The following is a 26,008-nucleotide window of genomic DNA, read 5'->3' as shown; positions in this document are numbered from 1 at the left end:
GTTAAATAATTCAAAGTATTATGATGATTAAATTTTAAATTCGATCACTTTCAAATTTATTTGGAAAATATGTACTCCGTATTTGTTTAAAAATCAAAACATTATACCCAAAGTTAATTCAATTCATGGGCATCCTTTTAGTTTTGTTGATTATTGAATACTTTTAGTTTTATTGATTATTGAATACTCAATAAGGTAGGATATTAAATTGACTATTCGATTCGGTAAATCGGTAACGATAATCAATGATCACTCTTACTCATCATGATTGAGCCGGCAATTTATTTCTTGAAATTAATTCTAACTTCTAAGTTTAAGGTTTTGTTAATTACAGAGTAAATAGATCAGAAGTCATCTTTAAAAAGTACAGTAATAACATACATGATCTGATGATCGTTATATAATTACCATTAACCCCATAATACTCCATATGAATGACAATTAAATTGATTAACTTAAGTATTGAGAATAGCAAGATTTAGTGACCAGGTAGTATTTGGTGTAGACGTGTAGTTGATAAGAGTATCACCTCACGACTTCATGGGTTTCGATTCCTACTGGCTAGGGGTGCTTATGATGCGAGTCGAGTTTTCATTTTAGTGTATACATATGATGATACGAGTACATAAATAACGTTTTATTTATTAATTATTAATATAAAAAAAAAGTTTTTTTTATCAAAATAATTTAATTTTTAGTGAATATGATATTATATAAAGGAATTCGAGCTTCTCACGAGCTTTCGAGTCGACTCGTCTCATTAACATTTCGAATCAAGCTCACTCGAGTCGAGTTTTGACCGAGTCGAGCTCGAGTAGCTCGCGAGTTGTCTTGTCTCATAATCACCCCTACTACTGGATGTGGTTCTTAAAAGCTGGAGGTTCCCTTATCTCCCCCACCCCCTTCCCAAAAGCCTGCTATACGTAACTAAGTTGGTTTACTTGAAAAAGATATTGATCTAGTATGGTCGTTCTCCTTACCCACCAATATATAAAACAAAAACTAAAAAATAAAATAAAATTGATATAGTAGGACATAGAGGTGTCATTCAAGTGTTTGGATTCCGTGAAGTTGGATCGAATCTATTTTTAATTTGAGACATACAAAATTATTATTTCCAAATAAGTCGATATTTGAATTTAATTTTTGTAGATTGTATCAATCGGGTGAATTTTTGACACATCTAGAACTTTTTTTTAGATTAAGGTTTGACACATCTAGACTAGTACACAACAAAAATACATAATTGGAGTTCAAATAGAAAAAAATACATAGTTGGAGTTATGTCGACATAAGTAGAAACAATTTAAATTGAAAAAAGCCCAAGATTAAGGAAAAACAGTGCCCATACAAGTTTATATTTTAGATTTTACTATTTTAGGCCCAAAAAGCCAAGCCCAGCTTAATTTTCGGATATCAATTCGGATACGGATATCCGATATTCGATTTTTATCGGATATTCGGATATCCGAAATCTGAAAATTTACTATCCGAGTTGGTATCCGATATCCGACTTTTTCGAATCGGATATCCGATCCGAAAAAAATATCGGAACGGATATCCTAAAAAAACGGATCGGATACGAATCGGATTTTCGGATATTCGGATTTTCCTGCACAGCCCTAGAACTCATCAGCCACACTTGCTCGGTTCTCATTCTAGCGATTCCCGTCAACAATGTCGGAAGTGATTATTGTTTTGATGCTAGGGTTTTGATCGTTCTTCCACGTTGTTTAGTTTCATTCAGGTTATTCTTTGCTTAATTATTTATGACTGATTTCTTTGATTTTTATCATGCTCAATTTATGTCTGTGTTTCCAAATTGCATTTTCAAGTTAGCAATTAGGTTTATGATAATGCGAATTGTTTTGAAGATGATTGTACTAACTTACTCACTTCCATTTCTGTTCAATTTAGTTGCTGCCTCTGTGCATTCATCCATGTGGGAAATTAGGGTTTGTGTTGTTTTTCTGTATTTTAAGCTGTCTTTTTTGGTGGTGTAGTTTAGATGATTGGTTTCTTGATTGCTTTCTTTAAGGGAATCAATCAAAATCATGTATGTATTGTGAATTGCAGCTGTTTCTTTGAACAGTTATACCAAAGTCGGGTTTTGGGTGTTGTATTTGTCTTGTGTTGGGGTACCTGATCTAATTCCTCCTCTAAATATTCAGATGGCTTGCCGATTGATGTTAAAAAGACAGGGCACTCTCTTGCGGAGATGGTACCACCCGTCATTGAGCCACATTGTTCATCGCGATCATGAAAGTGATGAGAATTTTCAATCGCCGTGTCCAAGTCAACCTGGATATGGAATTAGCGATATTGTTATGTCACAGAATCATACTAGAAATAACATAGGTGGTAATGGGGGTTTCGGATCACTTTGTGGGCAGAAGAAATGTTTGCCTGCTTTTCTTTTCCCAGCAGCAGCTGGGATTGGACCGTCATTGCCTAGATACATGTCAAGTGCAACTACAGAAGGCTCTGACAAAGTTGACAATCTTGGTGACATTGCCCATGTTTTTACTGATGAAACTGTGGAAGCAGTTTCTTCAGTAGCTCCTGCCGTTAATGAGGTGGCTGTTGCAGCTGCTGATTCCTCCTTCCCAGTTGCTGCACTGCAACACTTGATTGATGCTGTTCATTCATTTACTGGATTGAATTGGTATACCCTCCTTTTGCTATGTTATTTTAGTTTCTATTTAATCGATTCCTTGACTTTTATCTGTGGTGAGATTGGAATAAAGAGGGAAAGGTGGTGAGATGGGAAGTTCCATTTTTTACGGTGGAGAGCTAGCTTGGAAGGAGAGATCCTTTTGACTAATATCAGTATATGCTCTTGCATATCTAAAAGTGGGCAAGGAATTGAGATGAAAACTTGCCTTTTTTTTTGGCAGAGGGCTGGAGTGGAAGGAGGATATCCTTGAGACCTTGACAATTGTATTGAGATAGAATCTCCTATTCTTATTGCTGGACAATAATCTGAATAGAGGATATCTCTTGACTTTTTCTATTAGGTTATGCTAGTGTTTTTCTTTCTTGTATGACTAGAACTATAAAGGTGTTTTGTTGAGGGGTTGGGGGTATGAAGTCTAAACCTTTGGTCCGGAAGCAATAGAAAATATATGAAAGGCGGAAGCATAAAAAATAGCTGACAAAGAAGGATTGGATGAGAAGTCCTTAAAGGCTTAAATTCTAGTAAGTAATATGTGATCTAGATCGGTCATTGTGAGGCCTCACCATATTATCGAATTCGCTGTATTTTAGTCCGATTTTGTCCTGGATTTCATATTTTAGCTCTCTTTATCTTCCAGGTGGGCAGCTATTGCTGTAACAACTATTTTAATTCGAGGAGCAACATTGCCTTTACTCATCAGTCAACTTGAGGCCTCACCATATTATCGAATTCGCTGTATTTTAGTCCGATTTTGTCCTGGATTTCATATTTTAGCTCTCTTTATCTTCCAGGTGGGCAGCTATTGCTGTAACAACTATTTTAATTCGAGGAGCAACATTGCCTTTACTCATCAGTCAACTCAAAGCTACTTATAAACTCAATGTGAGTCTTTGTGCTTGAATATTTGAGTAACGACTCCTTGTTTCTTCTCTTATCAGTAATATAGCTATTCATATTGGATATGTTACATTCTTTGGATATCATTGTTATTTGTTACCACTGACCCGCTGTTGATTAAAAAAATCTGTTTTGTACAACTGTATTTCTTATCTTAGTGTGGTATGTTTGATTGTAATGTCTAATAATAAGAAAAGTGCAGTGTAATTGACATTGTTTGCTAGTTGCCATTTCACAATTAGTTTTTATACTTCTAATGCTATTTGTTTCCCTTTTAATTTTTTTTAGTTGTGTGTGTGTGTGTGTGCGTGTGCGTGGTGGTTTGGAGAGAGGGGGGGGGTTGCAGCTGGTAAATGTACTAAAAAAGAGGTAATGTTGTTAGGCGTTGTGACCCATCTCTTACATTTGCATGATGAAGGTCTGATGCATGCAATCCTTACTGTTTTCATGCTAACTTGCTCTGTGTTAGATTTGTATTTTATATATTCTAATATGCCATTTTGATGCAATTCATTCCTGTGTAGTTGATAAGACCACGGTTGGAGGAGATAAAACAGACGGTGCAAGCTTCGGTATGAACTCCCCACCTGATGTTCGCGTATTAGGTTAGATTTATTTATTCTTAGATAAAAATTTTGAGGCTTACCAATATTCATGTTTATGCCTTTTTTCATTTCATATTAGTTGTTTGATAGGTGTTAACTATTTATCCTGATTTATATTTTTCAGGGTATGGATCCTGTTGCTGTTGCTGAAGGCCAAAAGGAAATGAATGCTTTGCTAAAACAGTAAGTGATTATATTTTTCAGGGTATGGATCCTGTTCTTGGACATCTCAGTATCTCACTGTCCGAGAGATCCACTAATTTGCATAAGTTAGTCTTGCTGTGTTGGCTGAAAATGCTGGACACATGTTAGTGTCTAATTTTCTTCGTTGCGGATCGATGACAGATATGGAGCTAGCCCACTCACTCCATTGAAAGGACTTCTAATTCAAGGCCCTATCTTCATCAGCTTTTTCTTAGCTGTAAGATTTTATTCCTGTAAACATCTCAAATCTTTTGATTTTAACAGTACTATTCTAATTTTCATCTCAAAACTCTGTATTTATGTATCAGATCTCAAACATGGTTGAGAAGGTTCCATCAATGAAATCTGGTGGAGCGCTCTGGTTCACAGATCTCACTACTCCAGATAATCTGTTTATTTTTCCAGTTCTAGCATCACTATCATTCTTGGTCCTTGTAGAGGTAAGGAGTTTTGATGTACTTCTGAGCACCTCTTGCCGTTGCATTCCTTATCTTCTTCTATTTCTAATTCTCTGTCTTATTTGTTGTCTCTTTCTTATCGTCCTGGAGGGTGCTGTTACTAACATTTTATTGCTGTTTCACTAACCTTAGTACAACATGCAAGAAGGCTTTGAAGGTAATCCCAACTCTAATAAAATGAAGAAGGTCTCAAGGATCTTTGCTATTCTTGCAGTGCCATTTACAATGGGTTTTCCTAAGGTATGCCAACATTTCCAGGTTTACAAAAATTGCAGAAAAAAGGGTTTATCCTATTAGTAATTTCTTGTCAGTTCTTATAAATGGTTTTCTGCGATATCTGGAGCTGCCAATTCAGGTAAACGGGCCGGGTTTGGGTTGGGTAAGAGTGGGTCGGGTTAACTCGGGCCGGGTCAATTCAAATTAATTCCGTAACCTATGCGGGTCTGGTTTGGGTTGGGTCATGCTTGAGTCGGGTCACGTCGGGTCATACTTATCGGATTTGGGTCGGGTTTAGGTCGGGTTAATAACAGGTCGGGTGAACAATAGGTCGAGTTTAATTCGGGTTTTTAGGGTTAAAACGGTAATTCTCGGGTTCGAGTCGGGTTCGGTTCAAGTCTATAATTTGCGGGTTAGAATCAGGTCGGGTCATTCTCGGGTTTGAGTCGGGTTCAGTTCAAGTCAATAATTTGCGGATTATAATCAGGTCGGGTCATTTTCAAGTCGGGTCATTCTCGGGTTTGAGTCGGGTTCGATTCAAGTCAATAATTTGCGGATTATAATTAGGTTAAGTCATTTTCAAGTCGGGTCATTCTCGGATTCAGGTTGGGTTATGTTCAAGTCAATAATTTGCAGGTTACAACAGGTCGGGTCATTTCCAAGTCAGGTTATATTCGGGTTCAACTAACTATAAATAGATAATTATCATTTTTATCAAGCTAATTATTTCCTTTGACTATAATATATATGACAATATAATAGGGAACTATTGTCTATAATTTAGGAAGATAATTAACTCCTTTGAATATACAACAAATATATACTATATTTAACTCTTAAATTTGAGGATGATGCTCCTTTCTTTTGCTGGCTTGGACCGACTTGGTCTTCCTAGACAAAATGCTTTGATCAATGATAATAAGGTGGTCTAAATTACATTTAAGGTGATTTGAAAACGGATCAGGAACAATTTGGGTTGAATTTAGGTCGGGTCAATAACAAGTTGTCTTAATTTCGAGTCGGGTTAGTAACAGATCGGGTTGAATTTTTGGATCGGGTTTGTAGCAGGTTGGGTTAAATTCTAGTCGAGTTAGGAACGGGTCGGGTTGAATTCAGGTCAGGTTAGTAATAAGTCGGGTTAAATACGGGTTTTGACGGGTTAAAACGGGTTTGGTCAATTTCGGTTCAAGTCGGGTTCGGTGCAAGTTAATTAAATTGGCCGTTGTAAACCGGTAAACCAGTGCAAGTTGTAAACCGGTAAATTGGCCGTTTAAAAGCAAATTGGATGGTTCCACACACCCAATTGGACTCCCGGAGGGTATTAGGGACTATGATAAACATTTATGCAATTTATTTCCGGCCGAAAAAAAGCCAAAAAATTCCAAAATTGAAGGCTAATATCCACGCTTTTTACGAAATTTTGGAGATTTCAGGGCCCGGTGTCGAAAAGTCTTGAAATTCTACAAGATACATCTCGGGGTCATATAATGCCGTTTGGAACCGTATGTGATCATTATTTGTTGTCATAAATGTTCGTGGACTCGTGGTAGGCTTGAATTAATGAAATCGGTGTAAGTATCAAACCGGTAAATTGGCGTTTAAAGGAAAAATTGGATGGTTCCACCCACCCAATTGGACTCCCGGAGGATATTAGGAACCATGGTAACATTTCGGCAATTTTTATTTTCGGGCGAAAGAAAGTCAAAAAATTCCAAAATTGAAGACTAATATCCACGTTTTTTGAGAAATTTTGGAGGTTTTGGGGCCAAGTGTCGAAAAGTCTTGAAATTATAGGGGATATATCTCGAGGTCATATAATGCCGTTTGGAACCATATATGATCATTATTTGTTGTCATAAATATTCGTAGTGGGCTTGAGTTAATGAAATCGGTGCAAGTTGTAAACCGGTAAATTGGTCTTTTAAAGGCAAATTGGATGGTTCCACCCACCCAATGGGACTTCCGAACATTATTAGAGATCATGGTAAACATTTCGGCAATTTTTATTAATGGGTGAATAAAAGTCAAAAAAATTCTAAAATTGAAGGTTATATCCACGATATTTGAGAAATTTTAGAGGTTTCGGGGCACGGTGTCGAAAAGGTTTTGAGATTTTAAGGAATACATCTCGGGGTCATATAATGACGACTTGACGTTATGAACCGCATATGATCATTATATTTTGTCATAAATGTTCGTGGTAGGCTTGAGTTAAAGAAATTATTGCAAGTTGTAAATCGGTAAATTGACCGTTTTATGGCAAATTGGATGGTTCCACCCACCCAATTGGACTCCCGGAGGATATTACTGATCATGGTAAACATTTCGGAAATTTTTATTCACAAGGGAAAAAAAGTCGAAAAATTCCAAAATTGAAGGCTAATATCCATGCTTTTTGAGAAATTTCGAAGGTTTTGAGGCCCGGTGTCGAAAAATCTCGAAAATTTAAGGGATACATCTCGGGGTCATATAATGCCATTTGGAATCATATATAATAATTATATGTTGTCATAAATACTCGTAGTAGGCTTGAGTTAATGAAATCGGTGCAAATTGTAAACCGGTAAATTGACCGTTTAAAGGAAAATTGGATGGTTCCATCCACCCAATTAGACTCCCGGAGGGTATTAGGGACCATGATAAACATTTCAGTAATTTTTATTTTCAGGCAAAAAAAAGTCAAAAAATTCAAAAATTGAAGGTTAATATCCACCTTATTGAGAAGTTTTGTAGTCTTCGGAGCCCGGTGTCTAAAAGTTTTGAAATTCTAGGGAATACATCTCGGGGTCATATAATCTCGTTTGGAACCATGTGTAATCATTATTTGTTGTCATAAATGTTCGTGGTAAGCTTGAATTAATGAAATCGGTGCAAGTTGTAAACCGGCAAATTGGTCGTTTAAAGGCAAATTGGATGGTTCCACCCACCGAATTGGACTCATGGAGGGTATTAGGGACCATGGTAAACATTTCGGCAATTTTTTATTTCCGGTCGAAAAAAAGTCAAAAAAATTCCAAAATTGAAGGCTAATATTCACCTTTTTTGAGAAATTTCGAAGGTTTCGGGGCTTGGTGTTGAAAAGTCTTGATATTTTAGTAGATACATCTTGGGGTCATATACTGCCGTTTGGAACCATATATGATCATTATATGTTGTCATAAATGTTTGTAGTAGGCTTGAATTAATGAAATCGGTGCAAGTTGTAAGCCGATATATTGTGCGTTTAAAGGTAAATTGGACAGTTAACCCACCTAATTGGATGCCCGGAGGGTATTAGGGACCATGGTAAACATATCGGAAATTTTTATTACCGGGCGAAAATAAGTCAAAAAATTCCAAAATTAAAGGCTAATATCCACGCTTTTTAAGTAATTTTGGAGGTTTCGGGGTCCAGTGTCTAAAATCTTAAGATTTTAGGGGATACATCTCGGGGTGAACATATAATGTCGTTTAGAACCATATATGATCATTATATGTTGTCATAAATGTTCGTGGTAGGCTTGAGTTAATAAAATCGATGAACTTGTAAATCGGTAAATTGGCCGTTTAAAGGTAAATTGGATATTTTTACCCTCCCAATTTGACTCCTGAATGGTATTAGGAACTATGGTAAACATTTCAGCAATTTTTATTTGCAGGTGAAAAAAAGCCAAAAAATGCTAAAATTGAAGACTAATCCACGCATTTTGCGAAATTTTCAAGGTTTTGGAGCTCGGTGTCGAAAAGTCTTGAAATTCTAAGGAATAAATCTCGGGGTCATATAATGCCGTTTGGTACCATATGTGATCATTATTTGTTGTCATAAATATTCGTGGTATGCTTGAATTAATGAAATCGGTGTGTAATGGAACGGGTCAACGGGGTCAAGGAACCACATCAACCACCACTTTTGGTGTATGCTAGGCGCGCAAAACAGGACAGCAGGGGTCAAAGGTGGGAAAGAACAATTTGCAAGATGACAAAGCTAATTAAAGGGGAATTAAGGAAATCAAGCAAGTTATTTCAACAATGTCTTTTTATGGTTTTTCCATTCTTAGCTAAGTTAGTCACATGTGTTCCTTAAGCTTGAGTATATAAGTAATGTAATCACTTCTTTAGAAAAGGTATCTAGAAATCAGTGAGGAAACACAATAGAGAGTTGTAGCCTAAAGCTACTAAGAGATTCATAACCTCAAGTTATGGTTATCCCTTTGTAATTCCATTTCCGTTCAATCAAATACATCAAGCTTTCCCCTAATTATTGTTCTTTGCGTTTAATTACAAGTAGTAGACATTAATCTATAACACGGTGCAAGTTGTAAATCGGTAAATTGGCCGTTTAAAAGGCAAATTAGGGAACATGGTAAACATTTCGGCATTTTTTTATTTCCTGGCGAAAAAAGTCAAAAAATTAAAAATTGAAGGCTAATATCTACGCTTTTCGGGGCCTGGTGTCTAAAAGTCTTTAAATTTTAGGGAATACATCTCATGGTCATATAATGTCGTTTGAACCCATATATGATCATTATTTGTTGTCATAAATGTTCATGATAGGCTTGAGTTAATGATATCGGTGCAAGTTGTTAACCGGTAAATTTGTCGTTTAAAGGCAAATTGGATAGTACCACCCAACCAATTGGACTCCCGGAGAATATTAGGGACCATGGTAAAAATTACGGCAATTTTTATTTTTCGGGTGAAAAAAGTCAAAAAAATTCAAAAATTAAAGGCTAATATCCACATTTTTTGAAAAATTTTGGAGGTTTCGGGTAGAGCTGTCAATTCGGGTAAATGGGTCGGGTTTGGGTCGGTAAGAGAGGGTCGGGTCAACTCGGGTCGGGTCAATTCGGATTAATTCCATTACCTATGCGGTTTGGGTTTGGTCATGCTTGAGTCGGGTCACGTCGGGTCATACTTCTTATTGAGTTTGGGTCGGGTTAATAACAGGTCGGGTTACATTCGGGTCGGATGAACAATAGGTCGGGTTTAATTCGGGTTAGGGTAATTCTCGGATTCGAGTCCGGTTCAGTTCAAGTCAATAATTTGCGGGTTAGAATCGGGTCGGGTCATTCTTGGGTTTGAGTCGGGTTCGGTTCAAGTTAATAATTTGTAGGTTATAATTAGGTCGGGTCGTTTTCAAGTCGGGTCATTCTCGAGTTCAAGTCGGGTTCGGTTCAAGTCAATAATTTGCGGGTTATTATCAGGTTAGGTCATTTCCAAGTCGGGTCATTCTCGAATTCAAGTCGGGTTATGTTCAAGTCAATAATTTGCGGGTTACAATCAGGTTGGGTCATTTTCAAGTCAGGTCATATTCGGGTTCAACTAAATATAAATAGATAATTATCATTTTTATCAAGCTAATTATTTTCTTTGACTATAATATATATGACAATATACTAGAGAACTATAGTCTTTAATTTAGGAAGATAATATCTTCTTTGACCATACAACAAATATATATTATATTTAACTCCTAAATTTGAGGATGATGCTCCTTTCTTTTGCTGGCTTGGACCGACTTGGTCTTCCTAGAAAAAATGCTTTGATCAACAAGGTGGTCTAAATACATTTAAGGTGATTTGAAATCGGGTCAGAAACAATTTGGGTTGAATTTTGGTCAGGTCAATAACAAGTTGGGTTTGTAATAGGTTGGGTTAAATTCGGGTCAGTTTAGGAACGGATCGGGTTGGATTCAGGTCAGGTTAGTAACAAGTCGGGTTAAATTCAGGTTAAAACGGGTTTGGGTCAATTTCGGTTTAAGTCTGGTTCGGTTCAGGTCAATAATTTACGGGTTACATTCGGGTCAGGTCATCTCCAGATTAGTTCATGTTCGGGTTCGGGTCTCACATGCTCGAGTCTAGGGTTGGTTTCAGGTCGGGTTCCTCCCCCCCCCTCTCTCTCTCTCTCTCTGGTTAGTTGACTGTACTATTTTGAATAAGGGATTTTTATACTACTCTTCTAAAGTAGTGGTAAAAAAGGGCCAATAAAATTATGCTCTTCTTATTGTGGAGCCAAATTTTTATGGGTGGGGGATGGGATTTCGGCTTAAAATTTTTTCATCCCTTATAGGCAAAGGGTAGGAAGAAAAAAGCGGATAAAATGAAAAGAAATAAAAAAGCCAGACTTTTGTTGAAAGGCTTGGACAGATTACAACTTCACAAGCACATAGACAAGAGTGGAGGAGTAATTATTCTACTGTGCCCCTTTTACTTTCTAGTTTCTCCAGTGAGGCTAGCATGATGTAATGACCCCGTGTTGTTTGCATTCATTTAGCTTATTGATGTCTACTGAGTACTGATTCATAAATGTGCAGCTTTTTGGATGTATGCCTGATTTGATTTCTAATGTTGAGAAAGCTAGTTTTATTTATTTATTTATTTATTTTTTATTGCAGGCACTCTTTTGTTATTGGATAACCTCCAACCTGTTTTCGATGTCATATGGATTAGGTGAATATTTGACCATTTAATTTGTTGGTTTTCTGGTCTATTAGGTAGAATTAGTATCTACAGTGATGGACAAATTATGATTTTTCTCAGTTTTATTTTTGCGTGTTCAGTAGTATGGCAGTCCTTTTACCATGAGTCTCAGTCATCCATACCCCTTATAATGCATATTGAGGTGCTTTTCTGACAAATAACAAAATTAAGCACCTGGGATTTTGGGATGTTTGAGTCTGCATCCATTATACAATGTTAAGTATTCTTGCCATCCACTTGTATGATCATGGACAAGAGATAGCCTTTGGTTTATCATGACCACCTAAAAGTTTATTGCGGTGTTTGTATCCACTTTGGCCTTAAAGCTCTATAGAGAATTCTGGAAAATTGTTTGCTTTGGTAGGAATTCTTGAAGTAATTTTATCTTCGAAAACCTTTTTATAATCCCAATCTAGAACAGCATCTGGCAAGTTAGCTGGGCTGTTCTGCAAGATTTCACTTTTCTCATTAAGAATTGAAGATGTGGGTTTCACATTGTGAATTTTGTGATAATTTTTCCTTCTTGCAGCTATTAGGCATCCAGAAGTGAGAAAGTTCTTGGATCTAACCGAAGCACCCTTCTCTCCACCTAGTACACCCACATCACAGTCCCAGTCAGAATTCCCATCAGTTTCAGCAACCCAACAACAAGACACTCCATCGGAATCTAAGCCCTCTGAGACATCAAAAGTTGCTGACAGAAGGACATCTTCACATGCACTTATGAAACAAAGGATCAGATATCTTGAAGAACAACTAAAGGGGAACAAGGGAAGGAAGAAAAAGAAGCAGTAGTAAATTGTACCCTATTATACTACAGAAGCCTCAACTGTTTTTGTTGTCAGGTTTTTCATTCTATCAGAATCTAGTTGAATATCTTTGTAAGCAACATTACAGCACAACAATGTCGTTGAAGCCCTTGCTCTAATTCCATGTTAAGAACGTTATCAGCTTAATCAATTTTGTACCTTGATTCTTACTTCTATTTACTTCTATTTACTCCTGTTTTCTTCACCTCCCCGCCCCCTCTTCTCTCCCTCTCTATTGCTTGTAGATTTTTTTTGACTTGCTTTGGATTGGTGCCTCGGTGGGTCTATGACTAAGATATATTTTCTTGTGAGGTTATGAAGTTGGAAACTTTACTTATACCATGGCTTTAAAAAGTATCCAAGTACAAGACAAGTTGTAGAAAACATTTCACTAAAAAGGTTTAATTGAAATATTATACTACGGAGTAGTATTATTGTAGAATTGTGAAGTGTGAGCTACCACGTTTGGATAAGTTTACGGCTCCACCTTTTAAATTACTATATTTGCATAATTTGTAAGGGTAATGTTATATGTAGCCGTAAGCAAAAAAATACTTTTAATAAAAGGAAACTGCAGAGATTATGTTTGTGTGCTGTGTAGATATATGCATTGAAGACTAAATAACAGACTATTTATGGCTTTATGCTAATGTAATGTATTTGTTGTTTTCTCGGTATTCTTTAATTACGAGTTTTGAATTATTCACACTTCGTTCATAAGAGATTGTGGGCTTATGCTTGTTAGAAACTTTACTTCTACGATGGTTTTACTCTAGAATACGACAGGTTACAGAAAACATTTCACTAAGAATGATTCATCATTTCATTGGAAGTTATTATTATTTTTTTGGTTGTTCAAAGTAGCTGATCTAACCTACCACCCACCACCAATCACAGAGAAATAAATCATCCTCGTTTTATTGTGTGAAATCTACATTTGACTTCGCTTATGATGTAAAAAATGCACATATAATACCTGTAAATTAGAACATACAACCGGTTACACGTAACTTAAGAATAATCCAATATATATCAAACATTTTATTATAATCTATAAAAAAAATAGAGAAATAAAGTAGCTTAAGATGAATCCAAATATGTCACATAAGCAGTAAATTAGTAAATAATAATTGCTCTGTCACCCAAGTTTGTATTTTAACAAAAAACTTGGTTGATTTGGTCACCAAAAGCTTCTAACTTCTTGAAAGTCTTACCAAGGACTTTTCTTGTGTTGTCTATATGTTCTATAAGAGCATTATCTATATGGAGGGAAGTGAAAATATTGAAATCAAAACTGAAGTGTTTTTTGACAAAAGAAAAAGAAAAGATCAGCAAAAGGAATGGCAGAGAAGAAGTATGCGGTGGAGGTAGAGGGTGGCAAAGAAGCGAAGCACGGGAGGCCATCAGTTGGACCAGTTTACAGGAGTGTTAATGCTAAAGATGGTTTCCCACCTCTTTTACCAGGGATGGAAACTTGCTGGGATATTTTTCGGTATGATCATAGGAGTTTCCTTTCATTTATAGACTTATAGTATAGTCAAATATGAGATTTGTGCTTCACTTTACTAAAATATGTAAGAATCTGTATGTATATGGCAAGTTATTTGATAAGCTGGCTCATATTTCATGGTTGCAGCATGTCAGTTGAGAAATTCCCTGAGAATCGAATGCTTGGATATCGTGAAACCGAGAATGGCAAAGTAAGCAGGCATTACAGATTATCCCTTTTTCTGTTTTGTGTGTCTTATCCTCACATGTTGACATGCTTGCCTTTTTATGTGCTACCATGGATAACTTACAGGCAGGAAACTATAACTGGCTAACATACAAGGAGGTTTATGACATTGTTATAAAAGTCGGAGCATCTATCCGCAGCTGTGGAGTCAGTAAAGTGAGTTACTGTATTTCTTGACATAATAAAATATTTCTTGTTCTAGGATGAATTTCTGCTTTTTCTGGAAAAAATTATCATATAAAAAGAAAGAAAAGGGAGTCAGGGAGATGAAGTGGAGTTAATGTAGAGGAGAAGGCTGGGATGAAGAGGACAATTTGGATTTCCTTCCATACAAGAAAGATTTTTCACCTCTCGCGAATAATTTTGTCAGCCTCAACTCAACCCAGCCAACAAAATCAGAAAATTAATTTTCCTGTAAGAGGTTTTCCATTTAACCAAACACAACCTTAAGATGGGGGTTATTAGCAAAAACTTGTGTGTTTGGTATAGTACAGACTATAGAGTGGTTCATTGTTTATTCATAGCATTCTTCTTGGTAATGGTAAGAGTTTTTACAGTTGAAGTTAGTTTCAGAGCCAACAAATGACATTCTGTAGAATTTATATGTATGATTGATTATTGAAGTGGCTTGTTTTCCTAACCTTTTTTCATTTTACTTCGATTTTGCAGGGAGAAAAATGTGGTATCTATAGTACTAATTGCCCAAAGTGGATGATCAGCATGCAGGTACAGATCTGATTAACACTTGCAGACGCAGCTCTTTTTTTATTGAAGAAATAAAATTGATGTCTGCGGCTTTAAATGTTTGCAGGCTTGTAATGCTCATGGATTGTATTGCGTCCCTCTTTATGATTCCTTAGGTATGAAGTCAGTACTATCTAGAAGGATGTCACTAGAATAGAGTTGTTGCTAGTTGGACAATGTACAAGTGTTAACCTGTTTTTGCTACAGGTGCTGGTGCAGTAGAATTCATTTTATGTCACGCAGAGGTGTCTATTGCTTTTGTCGAAGAAAAGAAGATGCCAGAGGTAAGTGAATCAGACGTAGAGTTCCAGAGCTACATGCAAAGTTGCAATGTTCTTTCCATATAAAAGTTTAATCATATGACTTGTATGATGGCTAAGTTCATATATGTTTAAGCTTCTTATCAGTATTACTCTTTCTATTATTATGATTTTAAAGGCAGAATTTGTTACAACTATGGCTCTTTTTGGATAGGTTATCAAGACATTGCCGAATACAAAAAAATACTTAAAAAGTAAGTTGAATTTTTGTATCCTTATTAACAGTGAATGAAAAAGATTCATTTTTTACTAACATAATCTTTATGTAACACAGCACTTGTGAGCTTTGGTAAGGTTCAAACTGACCATAAAGAAGATGCTAAAAGACTAGGCTTGGCAGTCTACTCTTGGGATGAGTTTCTTCAACTTGTATGTCATGCTCAGTTTCCTGTACTTTTTTTTTTCCCAATTTGGTGCCAATCTCCTCGAACTTGTACCAAGTAACATTTCTAACACTCATCTGCATGAATGCACATACAGGGAAACAATCAACATTTTGAACTTCCTGAAAAAAAGAAATCCGACATTTGCACAATAATGTATACTAGTGGTACAACGAGTGAACCCAAGGGAGTATTGATTTCAAATGAAACTGTTGTTACTGTTGTATCTGGCATAAATTTCTCTTTGAAGAGCATAAATGAAGAGGTAAGGTCAGAGTCATCCTTCCTGCTTGTGAAAACCGGACAATGTATCATGCTGTAGTATGACATTTATTTTCTTTTCTTGTGATTCTTTTTGGAACATTTGATAGCTTAGCCCGGATGATGTATACCTCTCATATCTTCCCCTAGCACATATCTTTGATCGAGTGGTTGAGGAATTGTTTATCTCAATTGGTGCTTCAATAGGATATTGGCGTGGGGTAAGTGAAAACCTTGAGGTATATTTACAACAAATGAAATTTTTCTTCATACTTGCTTGGCCTATTGCTTATTCAGGATGTCAAACTACTTGCTGAAGACATCAAGGATCTGAAACCAACACTTCTTTGTTCTGTTCCACGTGTGCTAGAAAGAATTTATTCTGGTAAGCATCAGAAATGGTTTAATGTGCATATGGGAGTAGCAGTAGCCTCTGAAGCAGCTATTATGATCTTTTGTGCTGTTGCACTCACTGCTTTTTATACTGATGGCCCATCTACTGTATTTCTGTGTGACATCAGGTCTGATGGAAAAGATTTCATCTTCTGGGGCTCTGAAGCGTACATTATTCAATGTCGCCTACTCCTAGTAAGTTAAAGCTTACAAAATATTTATTTACAAGAGAGAGACTTTTCATTCAAATACAATTCCAGAAAAGCATAGATGTACATTTCCATTCCAGGGTGACCTTTCTTCTAGAGCACTATGTCATACAGTATTACTTAAAGAGTTAAAAGTTATCATTAAGATTTAAGAGCAGTATAGGGAAGTTCAAAGTTTAACGTACTAAATTTAGAAAGTGACCTAATAATACTGTCAGACAATTTTAAGTAGTACATGTGGCCCATTACATAAGTACAGAGGGAGTATTTACTTTAGAGAAGATTTTTCAGCCAGAAACAAGCTTAAACAGGAATTAACCTCTTCAACATCAAGCATCTGTAACACTTCCTTAAAGGATTTGGATAAGAGAAACAGTAACAGCTATATAACTATAACCTGCAGGGATTCTAGTTGAGCTTATGCAATCCTATAAATTGGCTATTAAATAACAAAACATAAAGATTAAAGTAAAGAAAAGCATATGCATCCACATAGCCTAGAATTAGCTCAAAAATGTTTTTGGGGTACCTGTAAACATAGGTAATTGGTTGTGAAAGGATACTCCAATTGTATTTTTCTCTAATTGAAAGTAAATTAACCTATGTTTTGAATTTTGCAGCAAATTGGGAAACTTGAACAAAGGGTATAAGCACGAAGAAGCTTCCCCCCTTTTTGATAAGATCGTTTTTAGTAAGGTAGTATGAGCTGTCATAAGAGTTTCAGATTGATGGATATTTCTTCTCCTCTTAAAAAGGTTTATACTTTTAACTCTCTTGTTTAATATATTTGCTATCGTTGTGGCCTCAGATCAAGGAGGGTCTTGGAGGGAAACTTCGTTTAATTCTTTCAGGAGGAGCACCTCTTGCTCCCAGTGTAGAAACTTTCCTACGTGTGGTCACATGTGCTCATGTGCTTCAAGGATATGGTATGCTGTTTACTAGTCATTTTTCTGTATGAACAAATCAACACTAAACTCAACCCTTCTCCAAGTAATAGACCTATTAGCATAGATACTGAGAATGAACTAGCATACATTAGAAGAATTTCAAGTTCTATGTGGATTATCTTGGAGTGAAAATTTGCAATGTATGTATATATTAATTATAAAGAATCCTGTAGGGAAAAATACTGAATCTTCAAGATTATATAGACATTCTCACTGATAATAACAACTAATAGTAATCATAATAAATAAAAATGACTGAATCTCCTATTATCACACAGGTCTTACTGAAAGCTGTGCAGCTTCATTCATTGCACAACCTCATGACATGGCAATGATTGGAACTGTGGGACCTCCTGTACCAAATGTTGATGTCTGCCTAGAATCAGTTCCAGAAATGGGGTATGATGCTCTTTCCAGCACTCCACGTGGAGAGGTATGCATTCGAGGAAATACCCTCTTCACAGGTTACTATAAACGAGAAGACCTCACTGACGAAGTCATGATTGACGGCTGGTTTCACACGGGTTAGTCTGATCAACTTCTTCTTTTCTTCTTCATCTAAACTGATAAATTTTACTTCCTAGTTCCCTGAGGCTAGAGCTGATCATAGGTAATGGTCAAAAAAGCCTACATGTATTAGTTTCTACAACAGTGTTTTGATATGTTAGATAATCAACTATCTATACAGGGGATATTGGAGAGTGGCAATCAGATGGGTGCATGAAGATCATTGATCGCAAGAAAAACATCTTCAAGCTCTCGCAAGGAGAATATGTTTCTGTTGAAAACTTGGAGAATACATACAATCTTGCCTCAGAAATCGATTCTGTATGTCTGACCTATGCTGTACATAAGAATAAACAATTCTGTAGGATCATTAGAATTATAGCTTGCTTTGTTCTGAATTCATCTGTCTATTTCAGATATGGGTTTATGGAAACAGCTTCCAGTCTTTCCTCGTTGCTGTTATCAACCCCAACAAGAAGGCTCTGGAATCCTGGGCTGAAGAAAAAGGTATTGCAGGTGATTTTAGTTCACTATGCCAGAATCCTGGAGCAAAGGCCTACTTCATTGAGAGACTCAACCAGATTGCCAAAGAGAACAAGGTACTTTGCTCTCTTGGAACGCGAATTTTGGTAGTTTTTGCATAACACTATGCACAAGATAATATTAAGCTACCCAAAAAGCTAATGCCAAACAGACACTAAGGCCTGAATATCCATGTGAAAGTAGACATTAGAGCTTAAAAATCCAAGTTACAGTAGTTTCTGAGTTCAAATGCACCAAGTCCTCCTGTATTGGCATTGTCCAATTCATTTTCTTTCTTACAGTTGAAAGGTTTCGAGTTAATCAAAGCAGTACATCTTGACCCTGTGCCTTTTGACATGGAACGCGATCTCTTGACTCCAACTTTTAAGAAGAAAAGGCCTCAATTGCTCAAGTATTATCAGGTTGGTACATATTAATACATTTGAATCTTGTGTTTTCGATGCATAACATTAAATTGGTCCTTAATGGAATTGTTCTTACAGGATGTTGTTGACACATTATACCAAGAACGGAACGAGAAATGAGTAATGACAATCATATCAAAGCATCAACTCTGCTGCAAATTGGACATCTATTACATTTTAATGCTGTCCTCAGTGACACAGATTGTAGATTGACATGGATATACATGAAAAGATTTGATTTTCTTAAAAAAAAAAATGAAAAGATTTGATTTGTACATGTAGACTATTCTTCACTTTGCACTTGAAATATTTGATATAAATATACAGAAGGAATTTCAGCAAACTCTTTTTGATTGTCTATATGATTTTACTACACTAATATTACATACATTGTGATGATCTATAAATAATACTATAAATCTACAAATTGAAGCAAAATTTACTTGAAATGTGAAAGAGGCTAAGAGGCTTTCTTCAGAAGTGAAATCTGGCTCAGTTGGCTGTTGCGGGTTAAGGTATGTCCTCAGCAAACTTCTGGCATTTTGAGGACGGTTACATCCCAGCAGGTTACGCAGTGCGTTGACAGAAAACCTTGGCAAAAGTAAGGAGGCACCTAAATTTTGTGAATTTCCACCCTCTGCCGAAGTTGATTGTTCAATCTCTTGTAAAAGATTACTCGAGCTTTATTTTGTAGTATCGCTGCCATGTTGCCTGTATGAAACGGGCTGCCCATGTTCTCCACTGTTGTGAGAACCTGAATGCATCATGATATATAGGTTGTTATAAATTTTTGACAGGTTAAAAAAAAAAAAAAAAAAAAAAAAAAAGAACTAATGAAGACAAGCAGCCTCTAACTACCAGTTATTGTATGGTTTTATGGTAGCCTGAGAAACAAGCATAGACTTGCCTAAAAGTGTGTCTCATCCAATCATTGGGGTTGGGTCAAGGCATGAATGAGATAGTTTCAGGCACTAAGTAGACCTCCTAGGGCCTTTTTGAAACTCCGGAAAACACCTCAATGGATAACCTTCACGGGTCCATAAATGTTCAGAGAAGGACAAATTTGAAGGCTTTAATACACGAAATTAGACCAGTTTTAGAGATTTTGGGACTCATTGAAAAATCAAGTGATGGCATGGAAAACATCTTGGGTCATATTATGTTGTTTGGAACCATATATGTCCACTATTTGGTCACATAAAGGCCAGTTGTACCCTGAGTTGACGAAAGAAGGTATGTATATATAACCGGCTAAATTTATCGTTTAAGGGTAAGGTAGATGGTTCCAACAAGGGGTGAGCAGAAAATCCAGGTATCTGGTTTTGGAACCGGAACGGGTTTGGAACCGGCGGTTCTAGACCCGGAATTGGTTCCACTAGGTTTGGGTCCAGTTCACAAATTGCACCGATTTCGTGAACTCAAGTCTACCACGGACATTTATGACAACATATAATGGTCATATATGGTTCCAAACAGAATTATATGACTCTGAGATATATCCCACATGGCCTTAAAACGATCAATCTACCAGTTCACAACTTGCACCGATTTCGTGAACTCAAGCCTACCACGAACATTTATGATAACATAAGTAGTCATATCTGGTTCCAATCGGCTGAATATGACTCTAAAATTTATCCCCTAGGGCCTCAAGTCTTATCGAAACCGGGCTCCGTAACCTCCAAAATTCCTCAAAAAGTGTGGATAATAACCTTCAATTTTGGAATTTTTTGACTTTTTTTACGCCCGAAAATTAAAGTTTCCGAGATGTTTACCATGGTCCCTAATAACCTTCGAGACTCCATTAAGGTGGGTAGAACCGTCCAATTTGCCTTAAAACGGTCAATTTACAAGTTCACAACTTGCACCGATTTCGTGAATTCAAGCCTACCACGGACATTTATGACAACATATAATGGTCATATATGGTTCCAAACGGTATTATATGACTCTGAGATATATCCCACATGGCCTTAAGTCTTTTCGCAATCGGGCCCCGTCACCTCCAAATTTTCCTCAAAAAGCGTGGATAATAACCTTCAATTTTGGAATTTTTTGACCTTTTTTCGCCCGGAAATTAAAGTTTCCGAAATGCTTACCATGGTCCCTAATGCCTTCCGAGAGTCCAATTAGGTGGATATAACCGTCCAATTTGCCTTAAAAATGTCAATTTACCAGTTTACAACTTGCACCGATATCGTAAACTCAAGCCTACCACAGACATTTATGACAACATATAATGGTCATATATGGTTCCAAACGACATAATATGACTCTGAGATATATCCCTTAGGGCCTCAAGTCTTTTCGCAATCGGGTCCCGTAACCTCAAAAATTTCTTAAAAAGCGTGGATAATAACATTTAATTTTGGAATTTTTTGACCTTTTTTCGCCCGAAAATTAAAGTTTTCGAGATGTTTACCATGGTCCTTAATACCCTCCGAGAGTCCAATTAAGTGGGTAGAACTGTCCAATTTTCCTTAAAACGGTCAATTAACCAGTTCATAAGTTGCACCGATTTCCTAAACTCAGGCTTACCATGGACATTTATGACAATATATAATGGTCATATCTGGTTCCAAACAGCATTATATGACTCTAAGATTTATCCTCTAGGGCCTCAAGTCTTTTCGAAATTGGGCCCCGCAACCTCCAAAATCCCTCAAAAAGCGTGGATAAATAACCTTCAATTTTGGAATTTTTAGACATTTTTTCGCCCGGAAATTAAAGTGCCGAGATGTTTATCATGGTCCCTAATACCCTCCGATAGTCCAATTAGGTGGGTAGAACCGTCCAATTTTCCTTAAAATGGTCAATTTACCAGTTCACAACTTGCACCGATATCGTAAATTCAAGTCTACCACGGACATTTATGATAACATATAATGGTCATATATGGTTCCAAACGACATTATATGACTCTAAGATGTATCCCCTAGGGCCTCAAGTCTTTTCGCAACCGGGCCCCGTAACCTCCAAAATTCCTAAAAAAGCGTGGATAATAACCTTCAATTTTGGAATTTTTTGACTTTTTTCCGCCCGAAAATTAAAGTTTTTGAGATGTTTACTATGGCCCCTAATACCCTCCGAGAGTCCAATTAGGTGGGAAGAACCGTCCAATTTGCCTTGAAACGTCCAATTTATCAGTTCACAACTTGCACCGATATCGTAAACTCAAGCCTACCACGGACATTTATGACAACATATAATGGTCATTTATGGTTTCAAACGGCTTAATATGACTCTGAGATATATGTATCCCCTAGGGCCTCAAGTCTTTTCGCAACCGGGCCTGTAACCTCAAAAAATTTCACAAAGAGCGTGGATAATAACCTTCAATTTTGGAATTTTTTTACCTTTTTTTCGCCCGAAAATGAAAGTTTCCGAGATGTTTACCATGGTCCCTAATACCCTCCGAGAGTCCAATTAGGTGGGTAGAACCATCCAATATTTCTTAAAACGGTCAATTTACCAGTTCACAACTTGCACCGATATCGTAAACTCAAGACTACCACGGACATTTATGACAACATATAATGGTCATATATGGTTCCAAACGACATTATATGACTCTAAGATATATCCCCTAGGGTCTCAAGTCTTTTCGCAACCAGGCACCGTAACCTCCAAAATTCCTCAAAAAGCGTGGATAATAACCTTCAATTTTGGAATTTTTTGACCTTTTTTCGCCCGAAAATTAAAGTTTTCGCGATATTTACCATGGCCCCTAATACCTTCCGAGAGTCCGATTAGGTGGGTAGAACCGTCCAATTTGCCATGAAACGGCCAATTTACCAGTTCACAACTTGCACCGATATCGTAAACTCAAGCCTACCACGGACATTTATGACAACATATAATGGTTATATATGGTTTCAAACAGCATTATATGACTCTGAGATGCATCCCCTAGGGCCTCAAGTCTTTTTGCAACCGGGCCCCGTAACCTACAAAATTCCTCAAAAAGCGTGGATAATAACCTTCAATTTTTGAATTTTTTTGACCTTTTTTCGCCGGGAAATTTAAGTTTCCGAGATGTTTACCATGACCCCTAATACCCTCTGAGAGTCCGATTAGGTGGGTAGAACCGTCCAATTTGCCTTGAAACGGCCAATTTACCAGTTCACAACTTGCACCGATATCGTAAACTCAAGCCTACCACGGACATTTATGACAACATATAATGGTTATATATGGTTTCAAACGCCTTAATATGACTCTTAGATTTATCCCCTAGGGCCTCAAGTCTTTTCGAAACCGGCCCCTGTAACATCCAAAATTTCACAAAAAGCGTGGATGATAACCTTAAATTTTTGAATTTTTTGACCTTTTTTCGCTCTAAAAATAAAGTTTTCGAGATGTTTACCATGGTCCCTAATATCCTCCAAGTGTCCAATTAGGTGGGTAGAACCGTCCAAATTGCCATAAAACGATCAATTTACCAGTTCACAATTTGCACTGATTTCGTGAACTCAAGCCTACCACGGACATTTATGACAGCATATAATGGTCATATATGGTTCCAAACAGCATTATATGACTCCGAGATGCATCCCCTAGGGCCTCAACTCTTTTCGCAACCGGGCCCCGTAACCTACAAAATTCCTCAAAAAGCGTGGATAAAATAACCTTCAATTTTTGAATTTTTTTGACCTTTTTTTGCCGGGAAATTTAAGTTTCCGAGATGTTTACCATGGTTCCTAATACTATCCGAGAGTCCAATTAGGTGGGTAGAACTGTCCAATTTGCCTTAAAACGGTCCATTTACCAGTTCACAACTTGCACCGATTTCGTAAACTCAAGTCTACCACGGACATTTATGACAACATATAATGGTCATATCTGGTTCAAAACGACATTATATGACCCTGAGATGTATCCCCTTAGTCCTCAAGACTTTTCGCCATCAGGCCCCGTGGCTTTCGAAATTCCTGAAAAAGCGTGGATAATAACCTTCAATTTTAGAATTTGTTTATCCTTTTTTCGCCCGGAAATTAAAGTTTCCGAGATGTTTACCATGGTCCCTAATACCCTCCGAGAGTCCAATTAGGTGGGTAGAACCGTCCAATTTGCTTTAAAACGGTCAATTTACCAGTTCACAATTTGCACCGATTTCGTGAACTCAAGCCTACCACGGACATTTATGACAACATATAATGGTCATATATTGTTCCAAACGACATTATATGACTCTGAGATGTATCCCCTAGAGCCTCAATTCTTTTTGCCACCGGCCCCCGTAACCTTAGAAATTCCTCAAAAAGCTTGGATAATATCGTTCAATTTGGAACTTTTTTTTACCTTTTTCGCTTGGAAATAAAAATTGTCAGGATGTTTACCATGGTATCTAATACCCTCCAGGTGTCCAATTAGGTGGGTGGAACACTCAAATTTTCCTTAAAACGATCAATTTACCCATTCACAAGTTGCACTAATTTCGTGAACTCAAGCCTACCACGAACATTTATGACAACATATAATGGTCATATATGGTTCCAAATGGCATTATATGACCCTTAGATGTATCCCCTAGGGACTCAATTCTTTTCTAAACCAGGTCCCTTAACCTCCGAAATTTTCTCAAAAAGCCTGGATAATAGTTTCAATTTTGGAAATTTTTTACCTTTTTTCGCCTGGAAATAAAAATTGTTGAGGTGTTTACCATGGTCTTTATCATCCTCCGGGGGTCCAATTAGGTAGGTAGAACTATCCAATTTTCTTTAAAACAGTCAATTTACCAATTTTCAACTTGCACATATTTCGTGAACTTAAGCCTACCACGGAGATTTATGACAACTGTAACACCCCAATAATTCTCCCTTTTCCAAACCACTTACTTTAAATAAAAATAGAGGAGAACCATTGGCATGTTACCGCCACGTGTTAAAACGTTAAGGCTTTATCAAAGTATTGCAGCGGAAATCCAACTTAAATATTAAAATAATATAATTTAGAAAACCAATAAGTCAAAGCTTACAAATTATAACCATAAAGGCCCTTATTAAAACCAAACCAATATTCCAAAATCCCAAAACATAATTAAAATAGTAAAACATAAATAAGTTCAACACAAAGAACGAATACTCTCAATCACACCAATCCCTTGACAATGCGTATGTCAAATCCCCGAACTTCACATCATCAAGCTAACCTGTGCAATACTGCTCCCCAATAATACAAGTGTAATAATTGGATCATCACAGGGTCATTGAAAGGAGAAGGTCATGACCAAAAGAAAACACACAAAAGCATGCAATCAACAAAGTTGAGTACATACAAGCTACAACGTACCAAGCCTAGCATGCTCAACTAATTAAAGTAAATAAACATACAACATAAATTCATTAATCAAGACTCCACACTTAAACAATTCAATCGACTCAACATACTTGCTAATCAATTTCAAACACTTGACTCTTTATATTTAATTTTATTAATTTAGTTGGATTAAGCAATAGACGAGGTTGTCCAATCCACCAAATCATTTTGGTCCCAAATGACCATTTAAAATAAAAGTTTAGCGCGATGCAAGAATGGGCACGACTCCATTCTCACAAAGTTAGTCTAGGATCCCATCTAACTTTCATTATAAAATAAAAATGTAAATACCAAGAGAAAAGAGGACATGTTGATCAAACAAGCCTCGAAAAGCCACGGGCTACCACCGTGTACCCCAACCCATAATTGTCAATACTCTAGAAGTGCACGCTTTCCAGAGTTTTATTGCTCATCCATGTTTCACTTTACGTGATTACAATTTTAATTAATAGCCGACTCATTCAAGAAGACCATACATAACAATCATACATCAATTCACTTTTAATCTTATTTAGGACAATGGTGATCACATCACAAGTTGACCTTTAATTCCATTAAACTTCCAAATTATTCAAAATTGTTGAACATAGTCAACTCACCTAGCCATTTCAGCTTAATCCACTTTTACTCAACATACTAACAAGTCATGCTCGAGTAATAAAATAAATAACAACCTTGTGGAATAATTAATAAATTCATTCCACTTAAACCATTCAATTTCAATCCTTTAATAATCCAAATGTGGTTAACAAACCGATCCAATAAAAATATGCTTGTATCAACATTCCATACAAACAATTAATCCAATATAATTCAACATGTTTGCATCCATAATTCCATACAAACTTAATCAATTCACCAAAACATGTCTCATAAACATAATAAGCACATGAATTAATTAAATGTATAACCAAACAATT

General features: G+C 36.6%; 3 protein-coding genes across 4 annotated transcripts; all 3 read left to right on the top strand.

The window, feature by feature from the left end:
- The first annotated feature begins 1,600 nt into the window (after nt 1–1,600).
- LOC110714359 (mitochondrial inner membrane protein OXA1-like) lies at nt 1,601–3,552 on the top strand. Its single transcript, XM_021892866.1, has 3 exons — nt 1,601–1,747; nt 2,172–2,665; nt 3,315–3,552. Exons 2-3 carry the CDS (start codon nt 2,172–2,174, stop codon nt 3,550–3,552), a joined length of 732 nt encoding a protein of 243 aa, XP_021748558.1. The 5' UTR covers nt 1,601–1,747.
- On the top strand, nt 3,474–12,518 carry LOC110714168 (mitochondrial inner membrane protein OXA1-like). Of its 2 annotated transcripts, XM_021892643.1 has the most exons (8): nt 3,474–3,559; nt 4,099–4,146; nt 4,304–4,362; nt 4,525–4,600; nt 4,692–4,823; nt 4,974–5,081; nt 11,431–11,485; nt 12,045–12,518. In XM_021892643.1, the coding sequence occupies exons 3-8, from the start codon at nt 4,307–4,309 to the stop codon at nt 12,308–12,310; spliced, it is 693 nt and encodes a 230-aa protein (XP_021748335.1). In that variant the 5' UTR covers nt 3,474–3,559; nt 4,099–4,146; nt 4,304–4,306; the 3' UTR covers nt 12,311–12,518. The 2 variants fall into 2 exon arrangements, with proteins under 2 accessions (XP_021748335.1, XP_021748336.1); XM_021892644.1 differs by lacking the exon at nt 3,474–3,559 and having other exon boundaries at nt 4,099–4,179.
- Nucleotides 12,519–13,414: 896 nt separating this feature from the next.
- LOC110714619 (long chain acyl-CoA synthetase 4-like) lies at nt 13,415–19,113 on the top strand. Its single transcript, XM_021893169.1, has 19 exons — nt 13,415–13,816; nt 13,961–14,024; nt 14,126–14,215; nt 14,729–14,785; nt 14,871–14,919; nt 15,011–15,087; nt 15,278–15,317; nt 15,398–15,492; nt 15,604–15,771; nt 15,878–15,988; nt 16,065–16,152; nt 16,289–16,355; nt 16,990–17,065; nt 17,178–17,295; nt 17,595–17,840; nt 18,005–18,144; nt 18,240–18,422; nt 18,648–18,767; nt 18,849–19,113. The coding sequence occupies exons 1-19, from the start codon at nt 13,665–13,667 to the stop codon at nt 18,888–18,890; spliced, it is 1,983 nt and encodes a 660-aa protein (XP_021748861.1). The 5' UTR covers nt 13,415–13,664; the 3' UTR covers nt 18,891–19,113.
- Nucleotides 19,114–26,008: the final 6,895 nt, after the last annotated feature.

Source organism: Chenopodium quinoa, unplaced genomic scaffold (genome assembly GCF_001683475.1).
Source record: "Chenopodium quinoa cultivar QQ74 unplaced genomic scaffold, ASM168347v1, whole genome shotgun sequence".
Taxonomy (NCBI): Eukaryota; Viridiplantae; Streptophyta; class Magnoliopsida; order Caryophyllales; family Amaranthaceae; genus Chenopodium; species Chenopodium quinoa.
The sequence above is the reverse complement of the archived record's forward strand: the minus strand, read 5'-3'. Positions and strand labels throughout refer to the sequence as shown.